Genomic DNA, 27,228 nt, shown 5'->3' on the forward strand with positions numbered 1-27,228 from the left:
GAAAACAAATGTCATCTTAACAATATAAAGTCTTCCTATACACAAAGATGGAATATTTTCCCATTTACTTAGATCTTCTTTGATATCTTGTTTTAGAATTTCATATTTTTCCTAGTATAGATCCTATACACATTTTATGAGATTTATACCCAAATATTTATTTTTTGATGCTATTTAGCGCTTATTTATGTTACGTTTTATATATGACTTTATTTCATTCTCTCAACAATCTTATGAGATAGATAATATTATTATCCTCATTTTACAGATAAAAAACTGAGGTTCAGAGACGTTAAATAACCTATTCAAGGTCACACAGCTAAGTGGAAAAGCTGAAATTCAAAAGCAGGCCATATTTTGATTCCAAAATGCCTGCTGTTAACAACTAAGACACAATGCTGTCAAATACAACATATACAGAAGCATATTTAAAAATAAGTAAAAAGTATTGCAGTTTAATGCTGGTTTGCTTTGGAATTAGCTATGACACACAAGTACAAGGAAATCACCGAATAACCTTTCTTTCTCTTCCTAGAAACCAGAAGACCGGCCACCTTTCTCCAGACTCTTGAGTCAACTGGCTGAAATTGCAGAACTGGGGCTTTAAAAGAGACTCAGTGCTGGGCCACGGGCTACAGATCCTGAGTAGGGGAAGGAGGTCTTCCCTCCACAGAGCATTAAAAGCTGCCACCAGCCCAGGACTCCCCAGAGGCAACTGGCCTGTCGCGCCAGTCCCTAAACTGCCACGGAGGCAGCAGCCTGCTAGAGGCTGGCGCCAGGCCACAGGCGGAAGGCTCAGCCACTGCACTGGGGGCGGGGCCAGAGCAGCAGTGATGTCCCTACCCTTCCTCCAGCCTCTTCTGCGTAATGCACAAACCTCAATCAACAGCTTTAAGGCAACACTTCTTGCACTTCTTAGAGAAGGGAGAGATGGTGTAGGACCCTGGATTATTACCTTCATTATTTTTTTAAACATGCATCTAAAGTTCATGGTCAAGGGATTCTTTATTTGACCCAGCAATACAGAATCCCAAAATATGGGGCGAGATGATCAAGGAGCATGACAATTTCTCAAGGAGAACTAATGAGTTAATTAAAGTCACAAAGAGTAAGCTCTGCCTCTGTGATGCTGTCAGCCACAGTTTCCTGCCTCAGAAGATGATGGAACAATTGCTTACCTCAGAGACCGGATATGCTGAGAAGCAGCTTTGTGAGGTTTTACTCATAGAGTACACTGCTACCCTCTCCTTGAAGAGAGCATGATGGACTGGGGTGAACAATTCTGATCTCACTGCTGGAGCATTGGATATCTGGCGTCTGGGCAGAAAGAGGGCATCAGATGATGGAACTACCTGGTACAAGAAAAGGCCTTAGGCTGTTACCACTTGGATGCTCATCTTTAGTACCAAGTCAAGCAGGTGACTCTGCCTCCCCTTTCATGCCGAATGCTTCCGCAGCATCCTGGGTTGGGGGGCAGTGGTGGGGGTGGAACCATGGCTTCTGTAAACAATCAGACCCCTCTCTGCATTCTTCCATCCTCACCAACAGAGTGCAGACTTGTGCCAGGCACTGTGGCCTGGTAGAGAAACTGAAGCTTGTTTCGGCCCTAGAGATTTGCAACTTCAAGGTTGAGACTTCAAGTCTCCCTAAATTCTAAGGGAGGAACAAGAGGTCTGTTCTTGCTCAAACCACCTGGATGGAAACTGAGTCAGGTACTGAGTCGGGGACTTCCAAGATGCACAAAGATGCCTCTTGTTATTGAGCACCTGAATATGCAAAGTGAAAATGTACAGAGCTACAGGCCTTATCTGCAGAATCTCAGTTCACCCTGAGTTCACACCAACACTGTGAGGTATTATTATCATTCCCATTTTACAGATAATGGAACTTTGGCTTTGAAAAGCTTGGACACCTGCCCGAAGTGACAGAGCTAGGAAGTGTTAATATAGAGCCCACCTCTGTCTGACGCCAATGCAGTTTCTCTATTTTTATTCAATACTGCCTCCTACTGAGGGTCAAAGAGATTGCAGAAGAGATAAGCACAGCAGAGGGGAAAAGCCCACACGGCACCATTAGCAAGTAAAGTTGATCCTGTATAGAGCAGTGTGGTTGTCGATGTAGCCCTCCAACTTGGAATAGGATCTTTATTTCCTCATCTATATCCTCACCTTCATTAGAGTTAATGACTTTGGAGTTATTAAAGGAGTAATTAACCCTTTGATTCACCCAACCCACCAGAGTAATACTGCAAGAAGCCCTTTATAGATGGGCTTCAAAGTGGCTTTAAAAGATTCTCCTGCAGAAGTATAAATACTTCCTTTAATTATCACTTCAACTTTGAACTGGCTGCGGTCTTCTTGGACACTTTCTGGGAAAGGGTATTCCCTGATGTGAGAGAGATTTAATTTTCCTACGGTGTTCAGATAAAACTCTCAGAGCGATTGCTGGATGGTGTTGAAGTCAACGCTTTCTAAATCATGTGATATGTTGACTGCCTGGTGATGCAGATGCACAGCTTTTAACTATAACTACCGTGACACTGGTAGCTTCAAGATAAAACTATCGTTCAGAAGATGACATTCCGCAACTTATCCAAAATCATCCCTGTTTACTTTTTTGGCATTTTGTACATTCTTTTTCGGAACCTTTAATTAGAGGTGATTTCTGGAACATCAAGCCTAGAAGGAAAACATCAGAATTGACTGATTTTCTGTGGTATGGTTTAGAATGATTCTCCCTTGCGTGGTATTATCTTGTTCAAGCTCAGATTCATTGAGGCTTTAACTCGACACGTGTCAAAAGTTTACCTCTCAGTGTTCTGAAAAATGGACTTCCTGCCTGTTTGGCTTCCCCCCCACCCCCGACCTCACATTTTGATAATGGTGCCGTGTGTTTACAGGGAATTCCCCTATGCAAAGTTTTGGTTGTAGATGCATTTGATAGATTCCGCATTGTGTCCTTTTGAGACTATGTATTTATATTTTACTAGAGTGAATATTTATTACTGTACAGTCATTCACAATTAAAATGTTACAAATATCTCCTATGCTTTGTAAAGCACACCAAGTTAAAGGCTGGGTCTAGCAAATAAAGTTGTGCATTTTAGTGAATATGGTATGTATAGCCTGGGCCCATATTTAGCCAAATGTCAGACAACCAAAAGTTTTCCTTAAATAATAATGGTTACATAGTTTCACATTACACAGACAAGTAAAGACTATATATCACTTAACATTTTTTTCATCAAGTAAATATCAAATGCTTCCTATGTTCCTTTGTTTGTTCCTTCCTATGTTTTGTCTTTGCAGAAACAAAAATGAAAAAGACAGTCTTTACATTCCAGGTATGGTTGAGAAGGCAGACATACACACAAGTAAAATTATAATATGGGAATTAGAGCAACAACAGGAATAAGGTCAAAGTAGAGAAGAGCTCAGAAAAAGAGATGGAATCTCTCAGACAAAGGGCAATGTCAGTAGAAACTTTCTAGAATCTTGCTACTCAAATTGTGGTCCCTGGACCAGCAACAGCAGCATTACTAGCCTGTAAGAAACCCAAATTCTCTGCCTCCACCTGAGATCTACTGAATGAGAATTTACATTTTAACATGATCTGATCATATGTACATTAAAATTTTGGAAGCACTACCATAGAAGACATCACATCTAACTCAGTTTCAAAGATGAATTATGGGATTTTTAGGCAAGCCAATGGGCAGAAATAAGACAAATATTTCCCAGGTAGAAGGATAGAGGAAACAAAACATATTGAGAAGCTATTATCTGTTTATCATTGCTGGAGCATAAGGAGTGTGTGTGTGTGTGTGTGTGTGTGTGTGTGTGTGGTCTCAGTAAAGGTGAGGATAGTAAAAGGAGTAGACAAATTGAAATTAAGGCTATAAATCTATAGACAAGGACCTAGATTTTAAAACACACAAACACCAAAAAAAAAAAAAATACTGGAATTCTAGTTGTAGAGGAAAAAAATGTCTTTGAACAAGGAGAGAAGGTCAAATTAGCATTTAAAAATATATTCTGGCACCAGTGTGGTGAGTGGATTTGAGAGAGGCAAAGCTGGTGGAAGAAAAACCAATCTGGAAAAGATTTCTGCCTTGTTCCTAGTACCAGATTATGGTTCATACTCATTCACTGTCATCTCCTGTGTGGGTGACATGTGGAAATGTAATTTGGAGTCTATAAGCCACAGTTCAACAGCAAGGCCCATCTATTCTCCTTCTTAAAATCCCAGTGGAATAAAAGCTGGGTTATTATAATTCTGGTATATTGAGCTCTCCCTGTACCTTTCATTTCACCAAATGCCCACGTCTACTGCAGGAACCAGCTTGTGCACCAGAGGACCATTAGAGACCAGTGAGAAAGCCTTTGGCTTCCACACTGTCCTTTGTGGAACTCACCTCTGGGCTTGACTCCTACTGGCAAATGACCCAGAGAGGAAACTTATAGAGCAGGTTGGATGAGCAGATCTGCTTCTCAGAGAACATTTATCCTGCAGACTCTACTCTGCCTGGGATCTCCCAACACACAAGACCACCACACTCGGGAAAAGGCAGAATATATGCCATTCAGCAAGAGGGCCAGGGTGTGTGTGTGTGTGTGTGTTTGTGTGTGTGTGTGTGTGTGTGTGTGTGTGTGCAGAAGAAGCCATAGATTTTTTTGAGGGGCTCAGAAAGGTGCTCTGATCAGGAAGAGGAGGATAGAGTTGAAGCTGCATTCAGAGAACATATATTTTCACTTAGAGTAGATATTTATTTGCAGTGACTTTGAGGAAAGTGCTAGAAATTTGGTGCACCAAACTCACTCCCCAGAACCACCTCCTTGGTGGCAATACTGTGGGGGGGGGTGGTGGTGGTATCTTCTATGACTGTGATTCTTCTCAAGTTACCATGAGCAACTGGCTTCTGGGATAACAGAATCATACAGATACTGTTAGAAGGAGTTTTAGAGATCATTTGTTACCATTCACCTGCTACTTCTTGGCACTGTGTCAGGCATATATGATGAATAAGAAACCTTATCAGTTGAGGACCAAACACACCACAGTCAAATTAAGATAACTCAAGGAGGACCTATTACAAAAGAACTACTTAACACAATGTGGGTTTAGATGAACCTCAGGAAGTAGCAAGAAGGAAAAGAGCTGCCAAGGAGCAGTTACTATCCCCAGGCCCCAAAAAGATGAGGAACTGGAGCAGTCATTTGACTGTGGAAGCAGAATCACCTGGAGAAATTGGCCTTGAGAGGACAGGACCTTTAGTGAGGGACAGCGGAAGCCCAAGGCAACATCACAAGGAGGAAACTGCAGAATAGATATGCTGGCCCCACTCTCTTCCTTCCCCCATCATCTGCTGGGGCTGACTGTTGGCCAATCCCTCTGTCCTCTGGAAGTCAGAGGACAAGGAAATTCTAGTGCAGTTGTCTACAGGCCAGTCTTCAGGGAAGAAGGCAGGGTGAGAAGAGTGAGAAATAGGACTGGAGGAGCAAGAGAAGATATCCAGTACAGAGGCGAACCTTCCTGAAAGAAGCCTCAGCTAGTAAAAGAAAAAAAGAGTCCAACGCATAAATAAATGCAGTTGATCCTCCTTATTTGCAGAGTCTATACTTACAAACTGCCTACTCACCAAGATTTATTTGTAACCCCAAATCAATTCTTGCAGCCTTTCCACACATGTCATTCATGACATGCCCATGCTCAGAACCATGAAAAATTTGAGTCACTCTACAAGCACATTCCCAGCTGAGGCTGAACAAGGCAAGGCCTCTGCCTTCTCACTTCAGCTCATACCATAAACTAGTGTCTTTTTTGAGGTCTGTTTTGTGTCACAGTTTTAGCACTTGTGTACACTTTATTGGTCATTTTGCTGTTTAAAATGACCCTTAAGCATGGAACTGAGGTACTATCTTACGTAAGTGAAAAAACACTGTGATGTCTGTTACAAGGTAAACATGGGTTAGGTGAATTTCACTCAGCATGACTTATGATGCTGCTGACTGTGGATTCAATGTAAATACATCCACAATACATACTAAACAAGGCGTTTTTGAACAGAAATATGCATAAAACAAGATTATGTGTAAATCAGGCGACTTTATAAAACATAAACACAAAATAATGAAAATCAACTGTGACCCCAAAAGGCTGCTGGAGGTCATATGATGGAACAGAGATCACAGTACAGTGAGTACAGAGAAAGAGTGAAAACACACAAAGGATCAGGGAGGGCTTCACAGAGGAAGTGATATGTGAGCTGTGTCCTAAAGGGTAAATGGGAGTTCCTAAGAGAAGAAGGACCTAGAAGAACATGTCAGACCAGAGAAACTAACATGCATAAAAACACATCTTATTCCACCTTCTTTCCCAGCATTATTTCTATGTTAGCACTGGGAACCTCGGGGCCCAAAGCCAGCAGATGCTGGAGAATCAGTTAAAGGAACTTAGTGGCTTCTGGTTCCTCACCATCCAGATTCACATCTACTCATTCCCCTCTCCACCCATCTAGAGCTACCAAGGAGTTCCTGGTCCCTTTTCATTTTCTCAGGTTCGTTTTGAGTACAAATGTCTATAAGCTGAGACAAGCTACACATTTATTTGCTTTTCTGGTGTGTATATCTCAAAGCACTTTCCCATCTATGATGATGTTTGATCTCTCCAGCAGCGTTGAGATGAAAGAGTGGGTGAAGAGGGGGTCTCACTTGACAGAAAAGGGAAGTGACACACAGCATGCGTGATGTTGTAGAGCTACTCAACACAAGCGAGATTAGAACTCAGATCTTATTCCAAATCCTGCAGTCTTCCTAGAGATCATGTCAGAATTTGAACCATGGTGATAATAAAAACAACAAAAGCTCCCATTTTTGAGCACATATGATGGCTCTGCTGAGTGTGACACTGATTGTTTCATTTAACCTTCCAAGAACCTAAGGGAGAGAAACAATCATGATCATCTCAATTTTATAAATGCGGAGTACGGGGCTCCCTGGTGGCGCAGACAGTAGAGTCCCTGCCGGCAATGTGGGAGACCTGGGTTCCATCCCTGGCTTGGGAAGATGCCCTGGAGGAAGCATGGCAACCCTCTCCATTCTTGCCTGAAGAATCCCCATGGGCAGAGGAGCCTGGCGGGCTTCAGCCCATGGGGTCGCAAAGAGTCAGACACAACCAAGCGACTAAGCACAGCACATGGGGCTCAGTAAACCAGGAAAACCATTCATGGTTTCCATAATTAGCAAGAGGCAGAATGCAGGCCTGAAGCCAGACCTGTCTGTCCCCAAATTCCATGCTCCCAACCATTTGGTGGGGCTGATTATAGGGCCACGATGCCAGCCCCTAAGAATACAGCAGCACCAGACTCACTGTACCTCAGCTACACTGTTGCATTCCAAATCTGGAATACGCTCGAGGTCTCCTTATCAGTTCTTATCCAAAATTATTGTAAATAGTATTTGTTTAAATAATGATGAAAGTTTCTTTGCTGTCAAGTTATACATAAAATGCATGACCTTCAGGGGAGACCAGTTCTCTAGAAGTTGTGAGATGTGAGCAGTGAGAAAAAGAGAGCAAAGAAGAGAGGGGATGCCCCCAATATTTCACCTATAAAATAACAGGATTCTGAAGGTTTTGTGAGGATAAAATTTGCCCATCCATACACAGTACTTGGCATAGAGACTGATTCTAAATAAACATCCAATAACTGTTTAAAAACTCTGCTTTAACAAATTATTTCAGATTCAAGAAAGGAAATAGGCAACCCAGTTTCCTATGAAAAGCCCTGGTTCTGAGTCCAGCTGACCTTGGGCAACCCTTCCCCTCTCTGGGCCCCTGTTCTTTCAAGTGTAAAATGAGGCAATTTTAACCAAGTGGTCAGGCTTTATCTAATGGACAATGTAAATTGAGCAACTGACCATCAAGTTTCTCTTTTCCTGCTAACTACATGAATCAAATCTATAGCAAGCTCATTGCACATGGAGATTTTTTTTTGTATTTATTCACATTTTTTCTCCATCTCAGATCCTTTTTCCTTTGTTAAAAACATTATTACTGATTTAGAAACATTTTAATACCATATGTCACTAAAACTTGTATTAAATATGTTTTTCGAATAAGATGACACAGTAATGAATCAAGGATTCTGTTTGGGAGGAGGGAAATAAGACTATATATAATTTGGTTAAAAGTTAAAAGCATGAGCTTTGGTCTCACTATCTTGAGCAAGTTATCTAGCCTGCCTTAGTTACCTCAATTATAATATGGGACTAATGGTTACAGTTTCCTCATAGGATAATTTTAAATATTAAATGAGATAATGCACTTGATAAATGTTAGTCATTATTAACATTTATGTTTCCTTTCTTTTGTTGTTGTTGTTGCTGGAATGTGTCTTTTTTATTTAAACTTTTTGTTTTATACTGGAGTATAGCCGATCAGCAATGTTGTGATAGTTTCAGGCGCACAAAAGAGCGACTCAGCCACATATATATGCGTATTCATTCTCTCCCAAACTCCCCTCCCACCCAGGCTGCCACATGACATTGGGCACAGTTTCCTGCGCTATACAGTAGGTCTGTGTTGGTTTAGCCACTGTAAATATCACAATGTGTACATGTCTATCCCAAACTCCCTAACTATCCTTTTGTGCCATTCTGTCCCCACCGGTAACCACAAGTTCATTCTCTAGGTCTATGGGTCTGTCCTATTTTCATAACTAATTCTTACGCCCACTCCAGATGCTCCACTATTGGTTTCCATGAAGCAAGGTCTGCCAATGGATTTTAAACGGAGACCTAGGTGTCCTAATTGACTTAGGGCTTTTCTAAAAACAAGGCAATGTTGCCACACACAGAACCACAATACGTGGCCCACAGCTTTGCAAGCAGCGAAGCAATTCTCAACCTCATAACTGTGGTCCTCTCACTGTTGATGGTGCAGCCTGGGTTGAATAGGAAGTATATCTATCTGAAGACAATAGACAGAGAGCTACAAGTTTTAAGCAACATGTAAGCTAAGATTTTACTTTCAATTATTTATTCAATCCACTGCTATTATTATTTCTATTATTTTACATAATAGAACACCTGTTATGTACCGGGCCCTGAACATGCAATAGAGAGTAAGATACCATCTCTGCTCTCTTAGATTTTATATTCAAATGGTGGTATACAGGTAAGTATATCAATAATTACAACACAGCATAATAAGTAGTAAGGTAGAGGAAGCCCAAGGAGTATGAATGCTGACCCTAACCCAATTCAAACAGGGAGGGGTCGTGGAGGAAGTGACAGCTGAGCAGATATCAGAAGGATGACTGGAAGTTAGCCAGCATTGTGGGGGAAAGTGTAGAAAGCGCAGCAAATAGAGAGATCATGCCAAGCAAAAAAGCCCAGCCTGCGCAAAGCCTAAATGCAAGAGAGACTACATCAAGTTTGGAAAGTGTAAAGATTCCTCTTAGCTGAAGCACAGCAAGCTTTTTCACAGCAGAAGAGGCTGGAGAGGTATGGAGACGGATCATGCAGATACTTGTGGGCCCTGGGAAGGAGTTCTGGCTCCATCCTGAGAGCAGTGAGAGCTAGTGTACTTTAAGCCTGGCCTGGGCATGTCCTTTGTTTTAACTCACTCAGAATCCCACATGCAGCGGGACCTTGGAGTACATCTAACCTACTTCATTGAACAGATGAGGAAATAGGCAAATGACTTATCTCAGGTAAATTAGTTGCAAAATCAGGACCAAAAGGCAAGCTTCTGTATTTCCAAAGCAGCGGTTTCAATAAGACCATGTTGCTTCCCCTTATAAGCAAACAGAATTCAGGGCTCCGGGAATTATTTTTGCCCAAGATCTAACCAAATATAGACATAATCATCTTTTTTTTTGTTTGTTTTTAAGCAACATGTTCCTGCAAGGTGAAAAGACAGGGAAGGGACCATAGGGAGAAATAAGTTTTCCAGAAATTTACAGCATCTAAAATAATATGCCATTTAGAATGAAAATCCAGTCCCTCACTGTTACATAGTTGTCATCACTGACACCCCAAATCCCAAGGATCACAGTAGAAAATTAAAAATTAAAAAAAAAGAAAAGAAGGAAACTTCACTTCTGGTTTTCAAAGCCATCCTCCACAAACACCCCCACAGCTTTCTCACATGGCACCAGTGAGAATGTATATATATTAATATATATGACATACATATATATATATATATGTCATCCTTTCTGAAATAGCGATCTAAATTAGAATGAGTGATGTAACATCAAACCACAAAGGATTATGAATGTGTGTGCTAGGGAAATGATGTGAGATCAGTGAGGGCAAAGACGTTCACAAGTTCTTTGCTGAGTGTTGAGTAATGGGGCTCCTCTATAAATAGCCCTGATAGGAATAGCTGAGTGATTAACTACAAATTTGTGAGCCCTTCAGAAATGTTTCAGAAAGGTTCCCCTGTAGCAAAACTTTACCCCTTAACTTTAAAATGTCTCAAGTGTTTCAAATTATTTACCTTGTAAAGTAGGAAAAGCAATGCATCTCCCCACACTGAGATGCCTGAGGGTGGCATCTCAGGCACAGAGTGGTGAAGCAACTTGTTCAGGGATCCCAAGGATGGAATTCGGTGCTGCCTGACTTCCCCTGGCTTGAGGGCCCACCAGGCAGCTTAAAGAGACCTGTTCCTGCGGAGAGCGCTAAATGAGGTAAGTCGTGAAGAGAAAGGTGCCTGTCCTCTCAATTCTTTCCCAGGTGTTGCCAGAAAATACTTCCTGTTACCATGTACCCGCCTTTTTGTCCATTGGGCAATTAATTCTTCCTGAATGAATTAAAGAGCCTCTTGAGGAAAGTGAAAGAGGAGAGTGAAAAAGTTGGCTTAAAACTCAACATTCAGAAAACTAAGATCATGGCATCTGGTCCCATCACTTCATGGCAAATAGATGGGGAAACAATGGGAACAGTGACAGACTTTATCTTGGGGGGCTCCAAATCACTGCAAATGGTGATTGCAGCTGTGTAATTAAAAGACGCTTGCTCCTCGGAAGAAAAGCTATGACCAACCTGCTGCTGCTGCTGCTAAGTCGCTTCAGTTATGTCCGACTCTGTGCGACCCCAGAGACAGCAGCCCATCAGGGTCCACGCCCCAGGGATTCTCCAGGCAAGAACACTGGAGTGGGTTGCCATTTCCTTCTCCAATGCATGAAAGTGAAATGTGAAAGTGAAGTTGTTCAGTTGTGTCCGACTCTTAGCGACCCCATGGACGGCAGCCCACCAGGCTCCTCCATCCATGGGATTTGCCAGGCAAGAGTACTGGAGTGGGGTGCCATTGCCTTCTCCAACCTAGACAGCATATTACAAAGCAGAGACATTACTTTGTCACCAAAGGTCTGTCTAGTCAAAGCTATGGTTTTTCCAGTAGTCATGTATGGATGTGAGTTGGGCTATAAACAAAGCTGAGTGCCAAATAATTGATGCTTTTGAACTGTGGTGTTGGAGAAGACTCTTGAGAGTTCCTTGGACTGCAAGGAGATCCAACCAGTCCGTCCTAAAGGAAATCAGTCCTGAATATTCATTGGAAGGATTGATGCTAAAGCTGAAACTCCAATACTTTGGCCACCTAATGTGAAGAACTGACTCATTGAAGGTAAGAGAAAAAGGGGACGACAGTGGATGAAATGGTTGGATGGCATCCCTGACTTGAAGGACATGAGTTTGCATAAGCTCCAGGAGCTCATGGACAGGGAAACCTCAAGTGTTGCAGTCCATGGGGCCACAAAGAGTCGGACATGATTAAGGAACTGAACTGAACTGAATGAAGTTGAGGGAGGTCCCTGCTTAAGAGACGGTAGCTTCGGGGCTTTGCCCCCAAGGAAGTGAAAGGGAGGGTGAGAATGTATTTCTGAACAAGAGGAGCAGTATTGGGGATAAGATTCTGTTGGTGGAAGGCCCTTCTCCCCAACTCTCAGATTTATTTTCTGCCCCTTCACCCTGTTCTTTTTCTTCACAGAGTGTCTCTCAGTTGAAACTGGACATTTGCGAGGTAAATTCATCTGGTCTCTCCCATGATAAGCTCCAAAAGGACAGGGAGCCTGTCTTTCGTACCCCAGTGCCTACTCTGCTCCTGGCACGGTACTTGGAGAGAAACAGGTGCTCGATAAATATTAGGCAGATAAATGAGCACTTGGAAATAATGCGAGGTCTATGAGATACCAAAGGAGCCCAAAGCTTCAGTCCTCCCACAGCGGCAGGTGTGGCTCCCAGGCCTGGGAGCTCTTGGGGAACAAGTCCACCCTAAGCGGCGCTGCTGGCTCTCCTTGCGGGTGCAGTCCGAGGTGCAGGCCAGGATGCGCGGGCCGCCCTAACGGGCGCACCGGGAGCCCCGGGCCGCAGCCATTTTCGGCTCTTTGTGTGACAGCCGCGGCGGCGAAGGGGCGGGATCTCGGGAACAGAGGCGGGGCCGCGGCGGGTGGAGGGGCGGGGCCGAGGGCGGGGCCCAGCGCGGCGGCCGCCAAGCGGAGCCGGGCAGAGCATCCTGCGCCCCGGCGCGGGGCCCCGCGGTAGCCCAGCCGCTCGCCTAGACCTGCCGCAGACACAGGTAAGACCCAGGCTCGCAGGCCTCGGAGCCGGCGTGGGGATCGGGATGCTGCTGGGCATGACGACGCGGCCGTAAGGATGCGCGAGGGGTCTGCACTCCTTCTCCGAGCCCCGCGAGGGTGCTTGGCTCGGCGGCTGGACTAGCGCGGCCTGGGAACCCTGAAACCCTCCGAAGGCTGGGCCTCAGGTCTGGAACAGTCCCCTACCCCCTCCTGCCCACCCTGGGCCCCGCGCTGCGTACCCCCTACGGGGAGGCGCCAATGCACAGCGGAGCTGGGGTGCGGCGGTGGTGGCAGCAGCAGCAGGTGCGCGGCCTGGGCCGGAGCCACCGGCCCGGGAGGACGCGGCGCTCATCCCAAGCACCGGTGACACCTGCAGCGGCCGCGAACCTGGCGGCGGCGGTGGTCTCCCCGCACCCAGGTACTGCAGAGCGCCGGCCACCGCCTCGGCGGCCGCGGCCACCATCACCTCCTCCAGGGCCAGCGAGGGCCGCCTGGGCCCGCCTGGCAGCCTCCCTGGGCTCACAGCGCCCTGCAGTGAACGTGAGATGGGTGGGGCGAGGGACGAAGAGGCGATGTTTAGGGGTGTGGGCTTTAATGAGAGAGGAGACACGCCTGACCCGGTTTGAAGCCTTCCGGCCTAGCATCGCTCTCCCTCCCGGCTGTCTGGGGACGGGAGAGGAGGTGGGGGAAGCGGGGAAGTGGGCTGACTCCTGGGGTAAAGGTTGGGTTTTCCTGAGCTCTTAAGACTCGGGAAGATGCCTACCTGTCTGTAGTGGCATCTGCTTTTCAGGACAGCCCTCCCCCTCCAAGGGTACACGGTATGAAAAGGAAGAGAAGGGCGTGCTCTTCGTGTGCAGTGGGGGTGGGGGTGGGAAGCATGGTCCGACAGGAGTATGGTTCTCTGTATGGAGAACCTGGCAGAGCAGGACCCTAGGACTGCCCAGGTGCCCTCCCCAGCCCAGCGAATTTGACTTTGACCTCTGCCTGCCTGGTTTCCGCAGCACATCAGAAAGACTGGCCAAGGGTTGATAGGCCCTTACAGACAGGCCAAGAAGAGGCCAAGGATCTTTTCCTGCCCGCTCGCTTGTGCCTTCACGGCTTGACCGGGAGCCTGGGGAGCCTGGGGCAGTCCTAAGGGCTTGTGGAGAAAATCAGGAGAGTGCTGGTTCCCACACTCCCCCTTTCCACCTTCTGCCTGTGTCCCCAGCGCAGGGGGTGTCTTACCTTACTCCTGGGCACAGGCCCTGTTGCAAGCCGTGCTGGCAGCGGTGGAGATCACAAATGCTGGAGAGTGAAACATCTCAGTTTATCTTGCTGGCAAGATGGTGAAGGACCTAAAAGTTGTTTCCTTCACCATCAGACCCCTAAGACTGCCCACCTCCAGTTCCAGATACTGCCCTGAAGATCCACCATCCCCACTGGCTAATTGCCAGTGTCAAGAATTGTTTTCAAGAAAGGAGCCAGTGAACACATTAATCCTCAAGAGCTAAATACACAAGAATCTCCCATTAGACACAGAGCAGGTGCTTCAGAAGTCATTTGACCAGAAAGGAAACAGAGACTTGGAGGTATTTTAATGGAAAATAAAGCTTTAAGTAAATAATATTTGATATCTCTAGTGGTGGAATTTCAGGCAGTGGGCTGGAGGTGGGGTGGGGGACTGGGTAGCAGTTTGGGGGAACAGCTTGCTGAAATGACAACAGCTAGCAGCTGTCAGCTCTGTTTGCTTGCTGCAAGGGCAATTTTGGCCCTGAGGACAAAAATACCATAAGAGTTGTGTGTGTGTGTATTTGTGTATAACTGGTCAGGGTTACTGTCAGTGGAGGGTATTATTGAGCCCAGTGACCACTTGGAGGAGGTGAGACTTTCCCATAGAGAGTTACTTGTTGGCATTGGCTGCCATCTGCCAGGGCAGCTCCAAGGCCACAAGGAGAGTGTGTTACTGCTCACAAAGCCAGTTCCTCTGGCTAGTTCTGCAGAATGAGCCTCTGGCTGGGGGCATTAGAGCTCTGCTCACTAAGCTGCTTTATTATATTTTCTGGCCAGTTCTGACTGGTTCCGTAAGCACCCAAGCCTACTTTGTTCAGTCCCTGCTGGAAATGGAAAGGGAAAAAGTCATTTTACACATTAGGCCAGGAGGAAGGTGTAAAATCCACCAGGATCAGAGAGTTTTACTCCAATCAAATCAGAGGCTGGCCCACAGAAGACAGTAGACAAGAAAATTTAAAAAGTGGAAAAAGGTCTTGAGGGGATAGTGCATGTCCCCTCTGATATATTACGCCCTCTTGGGCATTCAGTGGGCCTCGGCAGCTGTCATTGACCAGAAAGCTGAATTAGATGATGAATAAGCAACAAGCTAATTAACATTGGGAACAGCATTCCTGGAAAACAGTACTGAGCTCCTCCAGCCTCCACGTTTGAGGATCAGCCTACCCTCTCAAAGAGGTTTCTTTTGGCTGTTGTTGGCCCCAGGGTTCCACCAAGGGCTGCACAAAATGGCCTTTTATAGCCTCCATGTGGCTACCATAACAATGAGTCTATTTCTTTACTGGCAAGTATTAATTATTCACTTGTAGTTGACGAAACCAGACATCAGTCATCTCATTGGAGCTTTTGTAAAAGGCCTTTGGTCTTATTGTTCTAAGGAGCAAAGCTGAGTCTAGGGTCTAGAGGATGGACCCTGCATTAGTAGTAGAGGTGGGGCAAGAGGGTGGAGGATGCTGCCGCCCCCGGCAGTGACACAGTGTGCCAGCTGTGGTGGGCAAAGAGCTGGTACTTCATTGGATGCTCTCATTAGACAAGGGCTGCATGAAAATGCTATGTAAACTATCTAACATGCAGTAAATACTATTTTATGTGTGCGTCTATTGTTGTATTAATGACATAATCATTAAGAATGTGACTCATGCTACATTATATAGTGTGTCAATTTAAGGTGACAAATTTTTTTATTGTTGTCATGGTTGATTCTGCTAAAGAATTCCATGGCCTTAGAGGGCCTCCCACCAGGAAAGTTCCACCCTGGTCACTCAGCTGACACTTCATTGCTGGTAGCCATGTCCAAGAACAGCCCTTCTGTGAGTTGGCCAGTTAAGTCTTCACTGCGGGGAGGATGAGGAGCGACAGGAGTTCCTTGACGTGCTAAGAGGAGTCCCAGTTTGGGAGAAGGAAGTGTCATCCACACAGAGTTCTTATCAACCCTTGTACCTCCAGAACCTTCCTGGATTTTGCTTTTCCCAGGGGAGTTGGTCTCTGTGACCATGAAACCCAGTCCCAGGTTGAGCTGCAAAAGGTAGCCAAAGTAAAGCCTGATAAGCAGGGGTGTCAGTAAGGGCTTCAGCTGGGACATGCTCCTGAGTAGGGCGCTGAAGGTAGATGTAGCTGGAGTAGGCAGAGAGAAGAGGGAAGGAATTTACTGAGAAGACACCCGGAGGTAGTTCTCACATTTCAACACATAGATCAGGAAGGACCTCTTCCTCTGTGTACATTCAGCATTTTGCAACCCCACCAAAACTGTTAAGGGCATGCAGGCAGAGAGAGAGCAGTATACCGTGGTCTTCAGACACAGGATTATCCCTGCCTTGCTGTTTGCCTTTCAATCAGCCACTACCTCTCTGACTTTGAAAACTGGGGAACTGAAAGCAGCCTGCCCAGCTCGTTACCTACCTGTTGCCACAGGAGCCCACGGATGAGATAATGTCTGTAAACCCCAGTCTGAGAAGAAGAAAAGGCCCCGGAAACAGAGGAGAGAAGGAGGTTCCTGAGTGTGTGGCCCCTTTAGATGGCTGCCCTCCATTCCTAAAGGGACAATTTATTAATTATATATTGTGTATCAATTGAAGAAGATGAATCTGTGGTCTCTCTGTACCCCTGGGCCAACGGAAGGGGAAACTGAAAGGCACTTTGTGATTCACGGATTCTATCAAGGCCTCTGGAATGCCTTGTCTGTACAAAGACACTTCAGAATGTGGTCAGTGGGTGCGGGATGCCTCCCAGGATACAAAGAGGTTGAGTACCGGCTACCGCACCCTGGCCACTATGCTGAGGACTGTGTGCGATGTGCCTCAGAGGACCACCAATCAGGTCATACTTCTTGCACCCTGGCAGCAGAGGTGAAAACAATGTGGGTGCCAATTCTTGAAAGAAAGTGTTTTGTAAAGGCAGAGCTTGGGTTCAGGCAGAATTTCTTGCAGGGATCGTTCTGGCTAAGTGGCATTTTGATAGACTTGCGGCAACTCAGAAACAGTATAAGGAAAGGAGAAAGTAAACATGACCTGGAGAGCTGCCCAAGAAAGACTCAATGATGACTTCATCAATAGGTCTTTTGATTTCATGTTTGCGTCATCCTTAGGCCATTGTAGAGCAGTGGTTATCGGGCATTTATCTCTATGGAATAGGGAGATATTTAGTGTGTCCATGGTGTGTGGTCTCTGCCTTCTAAATAATGCAGGAGATGAGGTCCTCTGCAGCAAGTAAAGGTGGTGGACTGGTAAGGAGAGTGAGGGAGGTGTCCGGAGGTTTGGAACAGCTGCCTTTGTGGGTGGAATAAGAAATCAGATGGGAATGAATGAGAGCATTGTCTAACTTTACCAAAGGCCCAGTTGAGATCAAAGAGACTCTTCAGGGCTGACCCTCATAGCAGACACTCAGTAGCTCAGTGTTAAGTGAAGGGATACCTGAGAATGATATTCTGTTTGTGTTTTTCAGTTGTGATGCTTTAAGACCAATTCATGCAAGGTATGAATGATGAGATAAGAATCCAAAACTCAGGGTCAGCCATCAACCTCCAAGTATGCTATACGTTCATAGGGGAAAGAGAAATGAAGTTCTGCTTTTTATTTTTTTGAGGTGGAAACAATGACAGAAGAAACTTCTAAATATATCCCCTTACATTCTTATTACAATAAGACTGACTTAGATATGGTGCCTTAGGGGACCATGATGTTTAAAATTCTGTGGGTTTCTTTTTGTTTTTTTAAAGAAGACTTGATTGTTGACCATTGGTTCTTGCATTCAGCAAATTGTTCATGAAGTGTTAGTTAAGCAAGTAATACCTAGGATGTGCCCAGCTCTGTGCTAGTTGCTAAGGGTCAGCCCCTGCAAAAGATGACAGTTAATCCTTGTCTTGTCATTTTTGGTGATTCAAAGAATTAGTAAAATATAAAGCAGTTTATAATGCAATAGGAAATTATGGACTTCAGACTGTGAGTGCTATGGGAATCCAAGAAGTGAAGCTTGTGGTGGTTCAGTTGATCAGACCTTCATGGAGGAGCCTTTCTTGAATTGGGTCTTGACACTGATCAAGGGTAGGATATGAGGAGAGAAGACAGTTCACTAGGGAGTGGAGAGAGCTTGACAAAGGCACGAGGCAAGAATGTCCACGGGCCGGTTTATGGCACCCTACATACTCAGGCCACAAGAGGATAGGCCGTGTTGGGAAGCATGGTCTTGAAGGAGTCCCTTTGGATGGAGTGTCCTATTTATAGTCACGGTCGTTTGCTTTTGAGTTGGAATGACCCTGAGAGACGTTCAAGTTCAGTGATTCCTATCTAATTGTTTTGGGGTTTGCTTTCATTTTTTCCTCAGTGCATTTGATGAACAGCGTCAACATACAGTACGTCACACCCAGCAGCCCGTCCCCCTCCCAGCTCTAGCACGATTTTCTTCCACTCAAGAAAAAAGATGAACATTTAAGCAATGATTCCATGGGAGGACTTTGACCCCTCCCTTACATATCATAAAAAGCACCTTGTTTGCCAGCCTCATTTCTTAAACTGTTATTAGGACAAGTTGCCACAATAACCTTCACAACAGAGGTTTTGCCATCGTGCCATTTTACAGGCAGGGAAATTGCCCTTTCAGAGTGAGGCAAAGGTTCAGGGGTCAATGTCAGTCTTCAGGCTGGGCCGCATTCAAGCTGCAGCTTCACATCCACGAAACTGAGGTTTCTGTGCTCCAAGCTGGTGACTGAACAAAAGTCTCACTCTTTGTTTCCGCAGCAGATGTGGTGGCTTCCCTTTCTGAGTTTTAGCAGGTGCCTCTGTGAGGCAGCTCCCCTCTCCTCAGATACAAGTCACACTGGTGCCCCACCCCCACCCCCACCATGGTGTCCTGTCCCAGCAGGAGCAAATCAGCAAGCTGTTTTTGGTGGCAAGACCGCCCCTCCCAAGAGGGTGAGATCTGCCTGGGTGGGTTGTCAACAAAAAGGCCTTCTCACCCCTGGCAACACAGGAAGAAACTGAGTGAAACGGCAAATACAAGCCCTGTAGCCGCACCGGCATGTTTTCCTTTGCTATAAACAGAGAAGGGGGTAGGCCTTCTCCAGAGACCCAAGTCGAGGCTGACCTGGACTTCTCTGCTCTGAGCTCAGGTGCCCTGTGTGAGAGAAGCTGCAGGGGATGGGGCTTCTGAGCCCCGAAGTCCACAGGGAGAGACTTGCTTAGCAGAGGCTGCCTGAGACAGCACTGTGGACTGGACCAGCTGACTGACTGCCAGCAAGGAAGCCTTGGGTTGTTGTCTTTTAAATAAATTTTTAAATTTTGATCAAAGCCATACATAGACATGCTTGAAAGAATCAAATAGTATTGAAAGACTCACAGTGAAAAACAAGCATCCTGTGCCCACCTCCCCTAGAGGCTGCTGCCTTTAACTCACCGTTTCTTCCAGTACTTGCCTCCAGATCTCTAGATGATATGCTTGTGCTGCCGTTTCTTGATTTATCTGTGCTATGCACCGTCTCTTCACTTCCTGCTGTGATGGATGAAGAGTTCACTTTCTGACACCATCCTCTTCCCTCTCCTGCCCACATCTTACAATATAGTAACAGCTCTGTATTAACCTAAATTATGTTTAAAGCATCTGCATTATGAAGGCTAGTAAATAATGACCCCTGGAGAGCCAAGGTATGTCCTTTGATTGTATTTCCTTTCTTACATAGAGTTTTCTTTTATTGCAGAATTAGAATTCTTCCTCCCTGGTTCTCTCCCTCCCTTCCTGCCTTCTGTCTAATATTCCTTTTTTTTCATTTATAGCACTGTCACATCAGGTTCCGCTCAGTCTCCCAGAAAGTTGCAACATTAGCCCAGCTCAACCCCTAACACAATGTTAGCCCAGCTCAACCCCTAACACAAGGGACCCTGCCCAAGTCCTCTCATCTCTTGACCTCAGTGTCCTCATAGTAGAAAGAGAGAGCTCTTTCTAGGAGCTCTGGTAGGAGACTGGAGACCCAGCTTGTCCTCATTCTAAATCTCAAAGCCTGTCACCTCACGCAGAGACTTTTGTGTCTGAGGAGTCTCTCCTTCTGGGCAGGACAGTCCCAGGCCCTGGCCATAGAAACAGGCAGCGGAGGGCCTGGTTTGGGCCCTGCCTCATGGTATTCCACTCACCCTGCAGTCTAGGGGCTCCCTCTGGGGCGGTGTGGCTGTGTCTCTTGCTGTCCTTTTCTCTCCTGTTCATTTTCATTCATGCATGTAAGGTCAGCATACTCTCCAGACACCCCAAGCTCCTGCTCCAGCTCTCTTTGTCCCACTCCTGCTTATATTATATATACCCTAAGGTCTCCAAAAGTGGTCATACAAATTCTAACATTTTTTGGTAACAGCTTTATTGAGTTATGGTTCACATACTATACAATTCACTCATTTAGAGCATACAGTTCAGTGGTTTTAGTAAATTCACAAAGTTGTGCAACCATCATCAGGATGAATTTTTATAACATTTTCATCACCCCAGAAAGAAACATCATACCCTTTAGCAATGCCACCTATTTTCCCCAGTATCTACCCCAAATCTAGGCAATTGCTAATCTACCTTATTTCTCTGTAGATTTACCTATTCTGGATATTTCCTTTAAAAAGCATATTGCGCTTCTTTCAGTATAATATTTTCAAAGTTCATCTATGATGTAGCATGTATCCATCATTCATTACTTTTTGTGGCTGAATAATATTCCATAGTATGAATGTTCCATATTTTATTTATTCATTCATCATTTGATGGACATTTGAGTTGTCTCCACTTTTAGGCTATTATGAATAATGCTACTATGAACATTCATGTACAAGTTTTTTTGTGAATATATATTTCCATTTCTCTTAGGAATATACCTAGAAGTGCAGCTGCTGGGTCTTGTGGTAACTCTGAGTTCTAAACTGTGAGGAACTGCCTCGCAGTTTTCCAAAGGGGCTGCACTCTTTTACATTCCTACCAGCAATGATTGGGGGCTCCAATCTCACACCTTCACCAACACTTGTACTTACAGTCTTTTTCATTATAGCTATTCTAATGGATATGAAGTGATATCTCATTGTGATTTTGATTTGCATATCCCTGATGACTAACAATAATAATTATCTTTTTATGTGATTATTGCCCATTTGTATATCTTCTTTGGAGAAAAGATCTTTTCAGATCTTTTGCCCATTTAAAAATTGGATTGTCTTTTTATTTATTGAATTTTAAGAGTTCTTTATATATTCTACATGCCTAGCAGAGATATGATTTCCAAATATTTTCTGCCATTTTGTGGATTGTCTTTTCACTTTCTTGATAATGTGATAATGTCCTCTGAAGTACAAGTTTTAATTTAATTTCAATGATGCATAGTTTTACCTATTTTCTATTTCATTGCTTATGCTTTTGATGTCATTACATATTTCATGGTTCCAAAGGCTTATTTCTTTTTTTCTGTAAAAGTTTTAGCTGTCACGTTCATGTCTTTGATCCATTTTGAGTTAATCTGTTATATGGTGTGAGACAGAGGTTAAACTTCATTCTTTTGAATATGGTGTCCAGCCATACCAGAACCATTTGCTGAAAAGAAAATTTTTTCCCCATTGCATTGCCTTGTCAAAAATCAACTGAATATAAATGTGATACTTTATCTTTGGATTTTCAGTTCTTTCCATTGATCTATATGTCTGTCCTTATTCTACATTGTTTGATTACTGTAGCTTTGTAGTAAGTTTTTAAATCAAGAAGCGTATATCCTCCAATTCTGTTCTCTTTTGAGATTTTTTTGGCTATTCTAAACAGTCCCTTGAATTTCCATGTGAATTTTAGGAACAGCTTGTCAATTTTTGCACAGCAGCCAGCTGGGATTTGGGTAGAGATTGTGTTAGATCTGCACCCATTTGGGAAGTATTGCCATTTTAACAATAAGTCTTGCAGCCTATGAAAATGCATCTCATGTGTGTGTGCACGTGCCTTGTGCTCAGTCGTGTCTGACCCTTCATGACCCCATGGACTGTAGCCCTCCAGGCTCCTCTGTCCATGGCATTCCCCAGGCACCAATACTGGAGTGGGCTGCCATTTTCCTACTCCAGGGATCTTCCCAAACCAGGGATTGAACCGATGTCTCTTGCATCTTCTGCACTGGCAGGCAGATTCTTTACCACTGTGCCACCTGGGAAGCCCCTCATTTATGTGACTTTTCTTTAGTTTTTCCTACAGTGTTTTATAGTTTTCAGAGCATAGATTTTATCATTCTTTTTACTCGATGTATTCCTAAATGTCTTATTACTTTTGATACTATTGTAAATAGAGCTGTTTTCCTAATTTCATTTTTACATTGAGCATTGCTAATATAGAGAGATACAATTGATTTCCATATGTTAATCTCAGATCCTGCAATCTTGCTGGACATGTTTATTCATTCTAATAATTTCCTAGTGGGCTTTTAAAGGATTTTCTGCATACACAATCATGTCATAGAGATGGTTTTATGTCTTCCTTTCTAATGTGGGTATCACTTATTTCATTGTCTTTCTTAATGGTTCTAATATCCAGGCTAGAACCTCCAGCACAATGTTGAATAGACATGGAGAAAGCAAATCTCTGCCTTCTTCCTAATCCTAGGGAGAAAGCATTTAGTCTTTCATCATTGAGTCTGATGTTGGCTGTGGGTGTTTCTGTAGCTTCCCTTTCTTAGGCTGAAAAATTTCTCTTCTGTTTGTAGTTGGTTCAGTGTTTTTACCATGAAGCAGTGTGAATTTTGTGAAATGCTTTTTCTGCATGTGTTGAGATGATCCTGTGGGATTTATCCTTTATTCCATTGAGATGGCTTATCACATTCATTGATTTCCGGATGTTAATGGCAAACCAATCTTAGATTCTGCCGTAAATTTCATTTGGTCTTGGTGTATAACCCTTTTTATATGTTGCTAGATTTCGTTTTGTTGAGGGACTAACTTTTATGGTACACTTTCTACCTACTGAGCTGTTCACGTGGATTAACTTATTTAGTTTTCAAAGTATATGAAGTAGGAACTACTCATATTATTCGTCATGTCAAAAATGAGGCAAGTGAGGCTCAGAACCATTATGCCATTTTCCTAAGGCCACACAGTCAGGGAGTGGTAGAGTCAGGACTCTGGGTCACCACCACACTAAACCACCTCTAGTGATCATATCAACGGGGGTTCAGTTCAGTTTGTCACTCAGTCTTGTCTGACTCTTTGCTACCCCATGGACTGCAGCACGCCAGGCCTCCCTGTCCATCACCAACTCAAACTCAAACTCATGTCCATCGAGTCCATGATGCCATCCAACCACCTCATCCTCTGTCGTCCCCTTCTCCTCCCACCTTCAATCTTTCCCAGCATCAGGGTCTTTTCCAATGAGTCGGTTCTTAGCATCAGGTGGCCAAAGTATTGAAGTTTCAGCTTCAGCATCAGTCCTTCCAATGAATATTCAGGACTGATTTCCTTTAGGATGGACTAGTTGGATCTCCTTGCAGTCCAAGGGACTCACAAGACTCTTCTCCAACACCACAGTTCAAAAGCATCAATTCTCTGGCACTCAGCTTTCTTTGTAGTCCCACTCTCACATCCATACAGGACTACTGGAAAAACCATAGCTTTCAATACATGGACCTTTGTCGGGAATGTCTCTGCTTTTAAATATGCTGTCTAGGTTGGTCATAACTTTTCTTCCAAGAAGCAAGCGTCTTTTAATTTCATGGCTGCAATAACCATTTGCAGTGATTTTGGAGCCCCCAAAAATAAAGTCTGTCACTGTTTCCATTGTTTCCCCATCTATTTGCCATGAAGTGATGGGACCGGATACCATGACCTTAGTTTTCTGAATGTTGAATTTTAAGCCAACTTTTTCACTGTCCTCTTCCACTTTGATCAAGAGGCTCTTTAGTTCTTCACTTTCTGCCATAAAGGTGGTGTTATCTGCATATCTGAGGTTATTGATATTTCTCCCAACAATTTTGATTCCAGCTTGTGCTTCATCCAGCCCAACATTTCACATTATGTACTCTGCATGTAAGTTAAATAAGCAGGGTGACAATATACAGCCTTGATATACTCCTTTCCCAGTCTGGAACCAGTCTGTTGTTCCATGTCCAGATCTAACTGTTGCTTCTTGACCTACATACAGAGTTTTCAGGATGGAGGTCAGGTGGTCTGGTATTCCCATCTCGTTAAGAATTTTCCAGAGTTTGTTATGATCCACACAGTCAAAGGCTTTGGCATAGTCAGTAAAGCAGAAATAGTTGTTTTTTCTGGAACTCTTTTGCTTTTTCGATGATCCAGCGGATGTTGGCCATCTGATCTCTGGTTCCTCTGCCTTTTCTAAATCCAGCTTGAACATCTGGAAGTTCACAGTTCACATACTGTTGAAGCCTGGCTTGGAGAATTTTGAGCATTACTTTACTAGCGTGTGCTGCTGCTGCTAAGTCACTTCAGTCGTGTCCAACTCTGTGTGACCACATAGACGGCAGCCCACCAGGGTCCCCCATCCCTGGGATTCTCCAGGCAAGAATACTGGAGTTGGTTGCCATTTCCTTCTCCAATGCATGAAAGTGAAAGGTGAAAGTGAAGTCACTCAACCTTGTCAGACTCTCAGCGACCCCATGGACTGCAGCCTTCCAGGCTCCTCCGTCCATGGGATTTTCCAGGCAAGAGTACTGGAGTGGGGTGCCATTGCCTTCTCCATACTAGCGTGTGCTGCTGCTGCTGCTAAGTCACTTCAGTCGTGTCCGACCCTGTGCGACCCCATAGACGGCAGCCCACCAGGCTCCCCTGTCCCTGGGATTCTCCAGGCAAGAACACTGGAGTGGGTTGCCATTTCCTTCTCCCAGTGCATGAAAGTGAAAAGTGAAAGTGAAGTCACTCAGTTGTGTCTGACTCTTAGCAACCCGATGGACTGCAGTGCACCAGGCTCCTCTGTCCATATGAGTGCAATTGTGCAGTAGTTTGAGCATTCTTTGGCATTGCCTTTCTTTGGGATTGGAATGAAAACTGAAATGAAAACTTTTCCAGTCCTGTGGCCACTGCTGAGTTTTCCAAATTTGCTGGTATGTGGAGTGCAGCACTTTCACAGCATCATCTTTCAGGATTTGAAATAGCTCAACTGAAATTCCATTGCCTCCACTAGCTTTGTTCATAGTGATGCTTCCTAAGGCCCACTTGACTTTGCATTTCAGGATGTCTGGTTCTAAGTGAGTGATCACACCATTATGATTATCTAGGTCATGAAGATCTTTTTTATATAGTTCTTCTGTGTATTCTTGCCACCTCTTCTTAATATCTTCTGCTCTGTTAGGTCCATACCATTTCTGTCCTTTATTGTGCCCATCTTTGCATGAAATATCCCCTTGGTATCTCTAATATTCTTGAAGAGACCTCTAGTCCTTCCCATTCTTTTGTTTTCCTCTATTTCTTTGCACTGATCACTGAGGAAGGTGTGCTTATCTCTCCTAGCTATATTTTGGAACTCTGCATTCAAATGGGTATATCAATGGTGGGGATGAGATGATTTTCATGTGATACTCAGACCTGTGTTTGTTTTCAGTGTTCTTTATTTTCTATTTTATTTTTGTTTGTTTTAAAATTTATTTATTTTTAATTGGAGGATAATTGCTTTACAGTATTGTATTGTTTTATGCAATACATCAACATGAATCAGCCATAGGTATACATATGTCCCCTCCCTCTGTTTATGGCAGGTGATACTAGTTCTCTATCAGTGATCATGATGTAAAGTTTCCTTCTAAAATATATTTATGAAATTGAAACAAAAAGCCTTTTTAGAAAAAAACTGCTAAGTAAATAGGATATGATTGCATATTCCATGTAGATGTAAATTATGTTATTAATAGCGAAGGAGAAGGGATGGGAAAGCTAGAAATAAAGACATCACATTCCTCCTGTGTTGTTGGGGAATTCATGCGTGTTCACGCCTTCTTTCATCCAGTATGTCCTCCATGCCTCCTATCCTGTTGCCATCCTGCTAAGGTCTCTGAGATTTTCAGTGATATGTGAGAAGTCGTCTCTGGCCGCAGGGAGCTTGAACATGTAAGCGTCATTTTGCTCTGGGGTGGAGGGCACACATGTTTTACTTAACAGACAAACTCAGATTGAGCGCTAGTTGTCACTTGGAGGTTTGTCTTTCATGAGAAGTATATGGAGGCTTCCTGTGAACTCACTGAGAAATAAAGCTGTAGTCAATGAGCAACATTTGCCCTGGCATGGGAAGAGGAAGTACTAGTACTCGGAAACCTTCTGAGGCAGAAAGTGTGGGAAGAGAGGTAGGTACTACTAATATACCTAGGACTGGGTCATACGGTCACTCTGTATTTTAAAATTCCAGGAACTGCCAAACTGTATTCCAAGGTGGCTGCACTATTTTATATTCCTACCAGCTTTGCATGAGGGTTCCTTCTGATTTCATATCCTCCCCAACTTTGTGCTGATAAGCTTTGGGAGTCCCAGGGGAAAAGCAATCATGTCATAGAGGTGAGAGATCTTGAAGGATAAATAAAATCAGAACCTGTGGTAATAGAGGAAGTAGATTTCATTTCATAGATAACTGTTCACAGAATATTGCAAATTATCACTTTACTTGCTCAGGTATTAAATATGTGAATAATTTCAATGAAGTTCTTTTTGAAATACAAAGGGCTTTCTTACTACTTATATTCCTTGTCACCTGCCCCACTTTTAAAAACCTGGTATCTTGGACATCGTAATGCCTCTGTTGATGTTTTGGGACATCCATTCATTGAAAAAAATCTTGATTTCTACCTGCAGTTGTGTGCATGGCACTGTACTAGTTCGTGGGCATGAGACACAGGTCCTGTCCTCAAGGAGTGTATCATTTAGGGCTGGAGAAAACACATGGTAAGTTGTGAAATAGAGCGTTAAAGAAGGAGCACATTGGGACTTCCCTGGTGGTCCAGTGGCTAAGACTATGTGCTCCCAATACAGAGTGCCCACGTTCAATCCCTGGTCAGGGAACTAGATCCCACATGCCACGAGTAAAGAACCTGCATGCCGCAGCAAAGATTGACGACCCTGCATGGCACAACTAAGACCCAGTGCAGGCAAATAAATAGATTTTTAATAATATCTTTTTAAATTTTAAAAAATATAGAAGGAACACGCTGGGTTCTGTAAGGACCACGAGAGAGAGTAGATTCAGGTAGGGTGGCCGGGGAGTCAGAAATTCTTCTTAAGGAGGTAACCATTTCCTTAGGTCTCTTCCAGCTCCACGCTCATTCTGGCAGTGTGTAAGGTATTTGTTGAGTACTCTTGGGTGCCATGATATTGGTGGTACTTTTGCAGGCTGCTGAAATGTGTGGAGTTTTTCCCCTTACACTCCATGGCCAGGACCGCTGTGCCTGTGTGGTTCCTCTG

The 27,228-nt window shown here is 44.2% G+C and overlaps 2 protein-coding genes across 3 annotated transcripts in view; both read left to right on the forward strand.

Moving 5' to 3' along the window:
* ITK (IL2 inducible T cell kinase) overlaps positions 1 to 3,110 on the forward strand; it is a 66,229-nt gene extending 63,119 nt beyond the window's left edge. Inside the window, exon 17 of the mRNA XM_004009019.5 lies at positions 536 to 3,110. Coding sequence (XP_004009068.1) covers positions 536 to 607 — 72 coding nt within the window. The 3' untranslated portion in view covers positions 608 to 3,110. The remainder of the gene's footprint in view (positions 1 to 535) is intronic.
* Positions 3,111 to 12,497: 9,387 nt separating this feature from the next.
* CYFIP2 (cytoplasmic FMR1 interacting protein 2) overlaps positions 12,498 to 27,228 on the forward strand; it is a 135,349-nt gene continuing 120,618 nt past the window's right edge. The window contains exon 1 of one of the 2 annotated variants that reach the window (XM_042250680.2): positions 12,498 to 12,768. The gene's annotated coding sequence lies outside the window, so the exon portion shown is untranslated. The remainder of the gene's footprint in view (positions 12,769 to 27,228) is intronic. The other variant, XM_027970452.3, reaches the window with a different exon arrangement.

The sequence above is a fragment of the Ovis aries genome, chromosome 5, assembly GCF_016772045.2.
Source record: "Ovis aries strain OAR_USU_Benz2616 breed Rambouillet chromosome 5, ARS-UI_Ramb_v3.0, whole genome shotgun sequence".
NCBI lineage: Eukaryota > Metazoa > Chordata > Mammalia > Artiodactyla > Bovidae > Ovis > Ovis aries.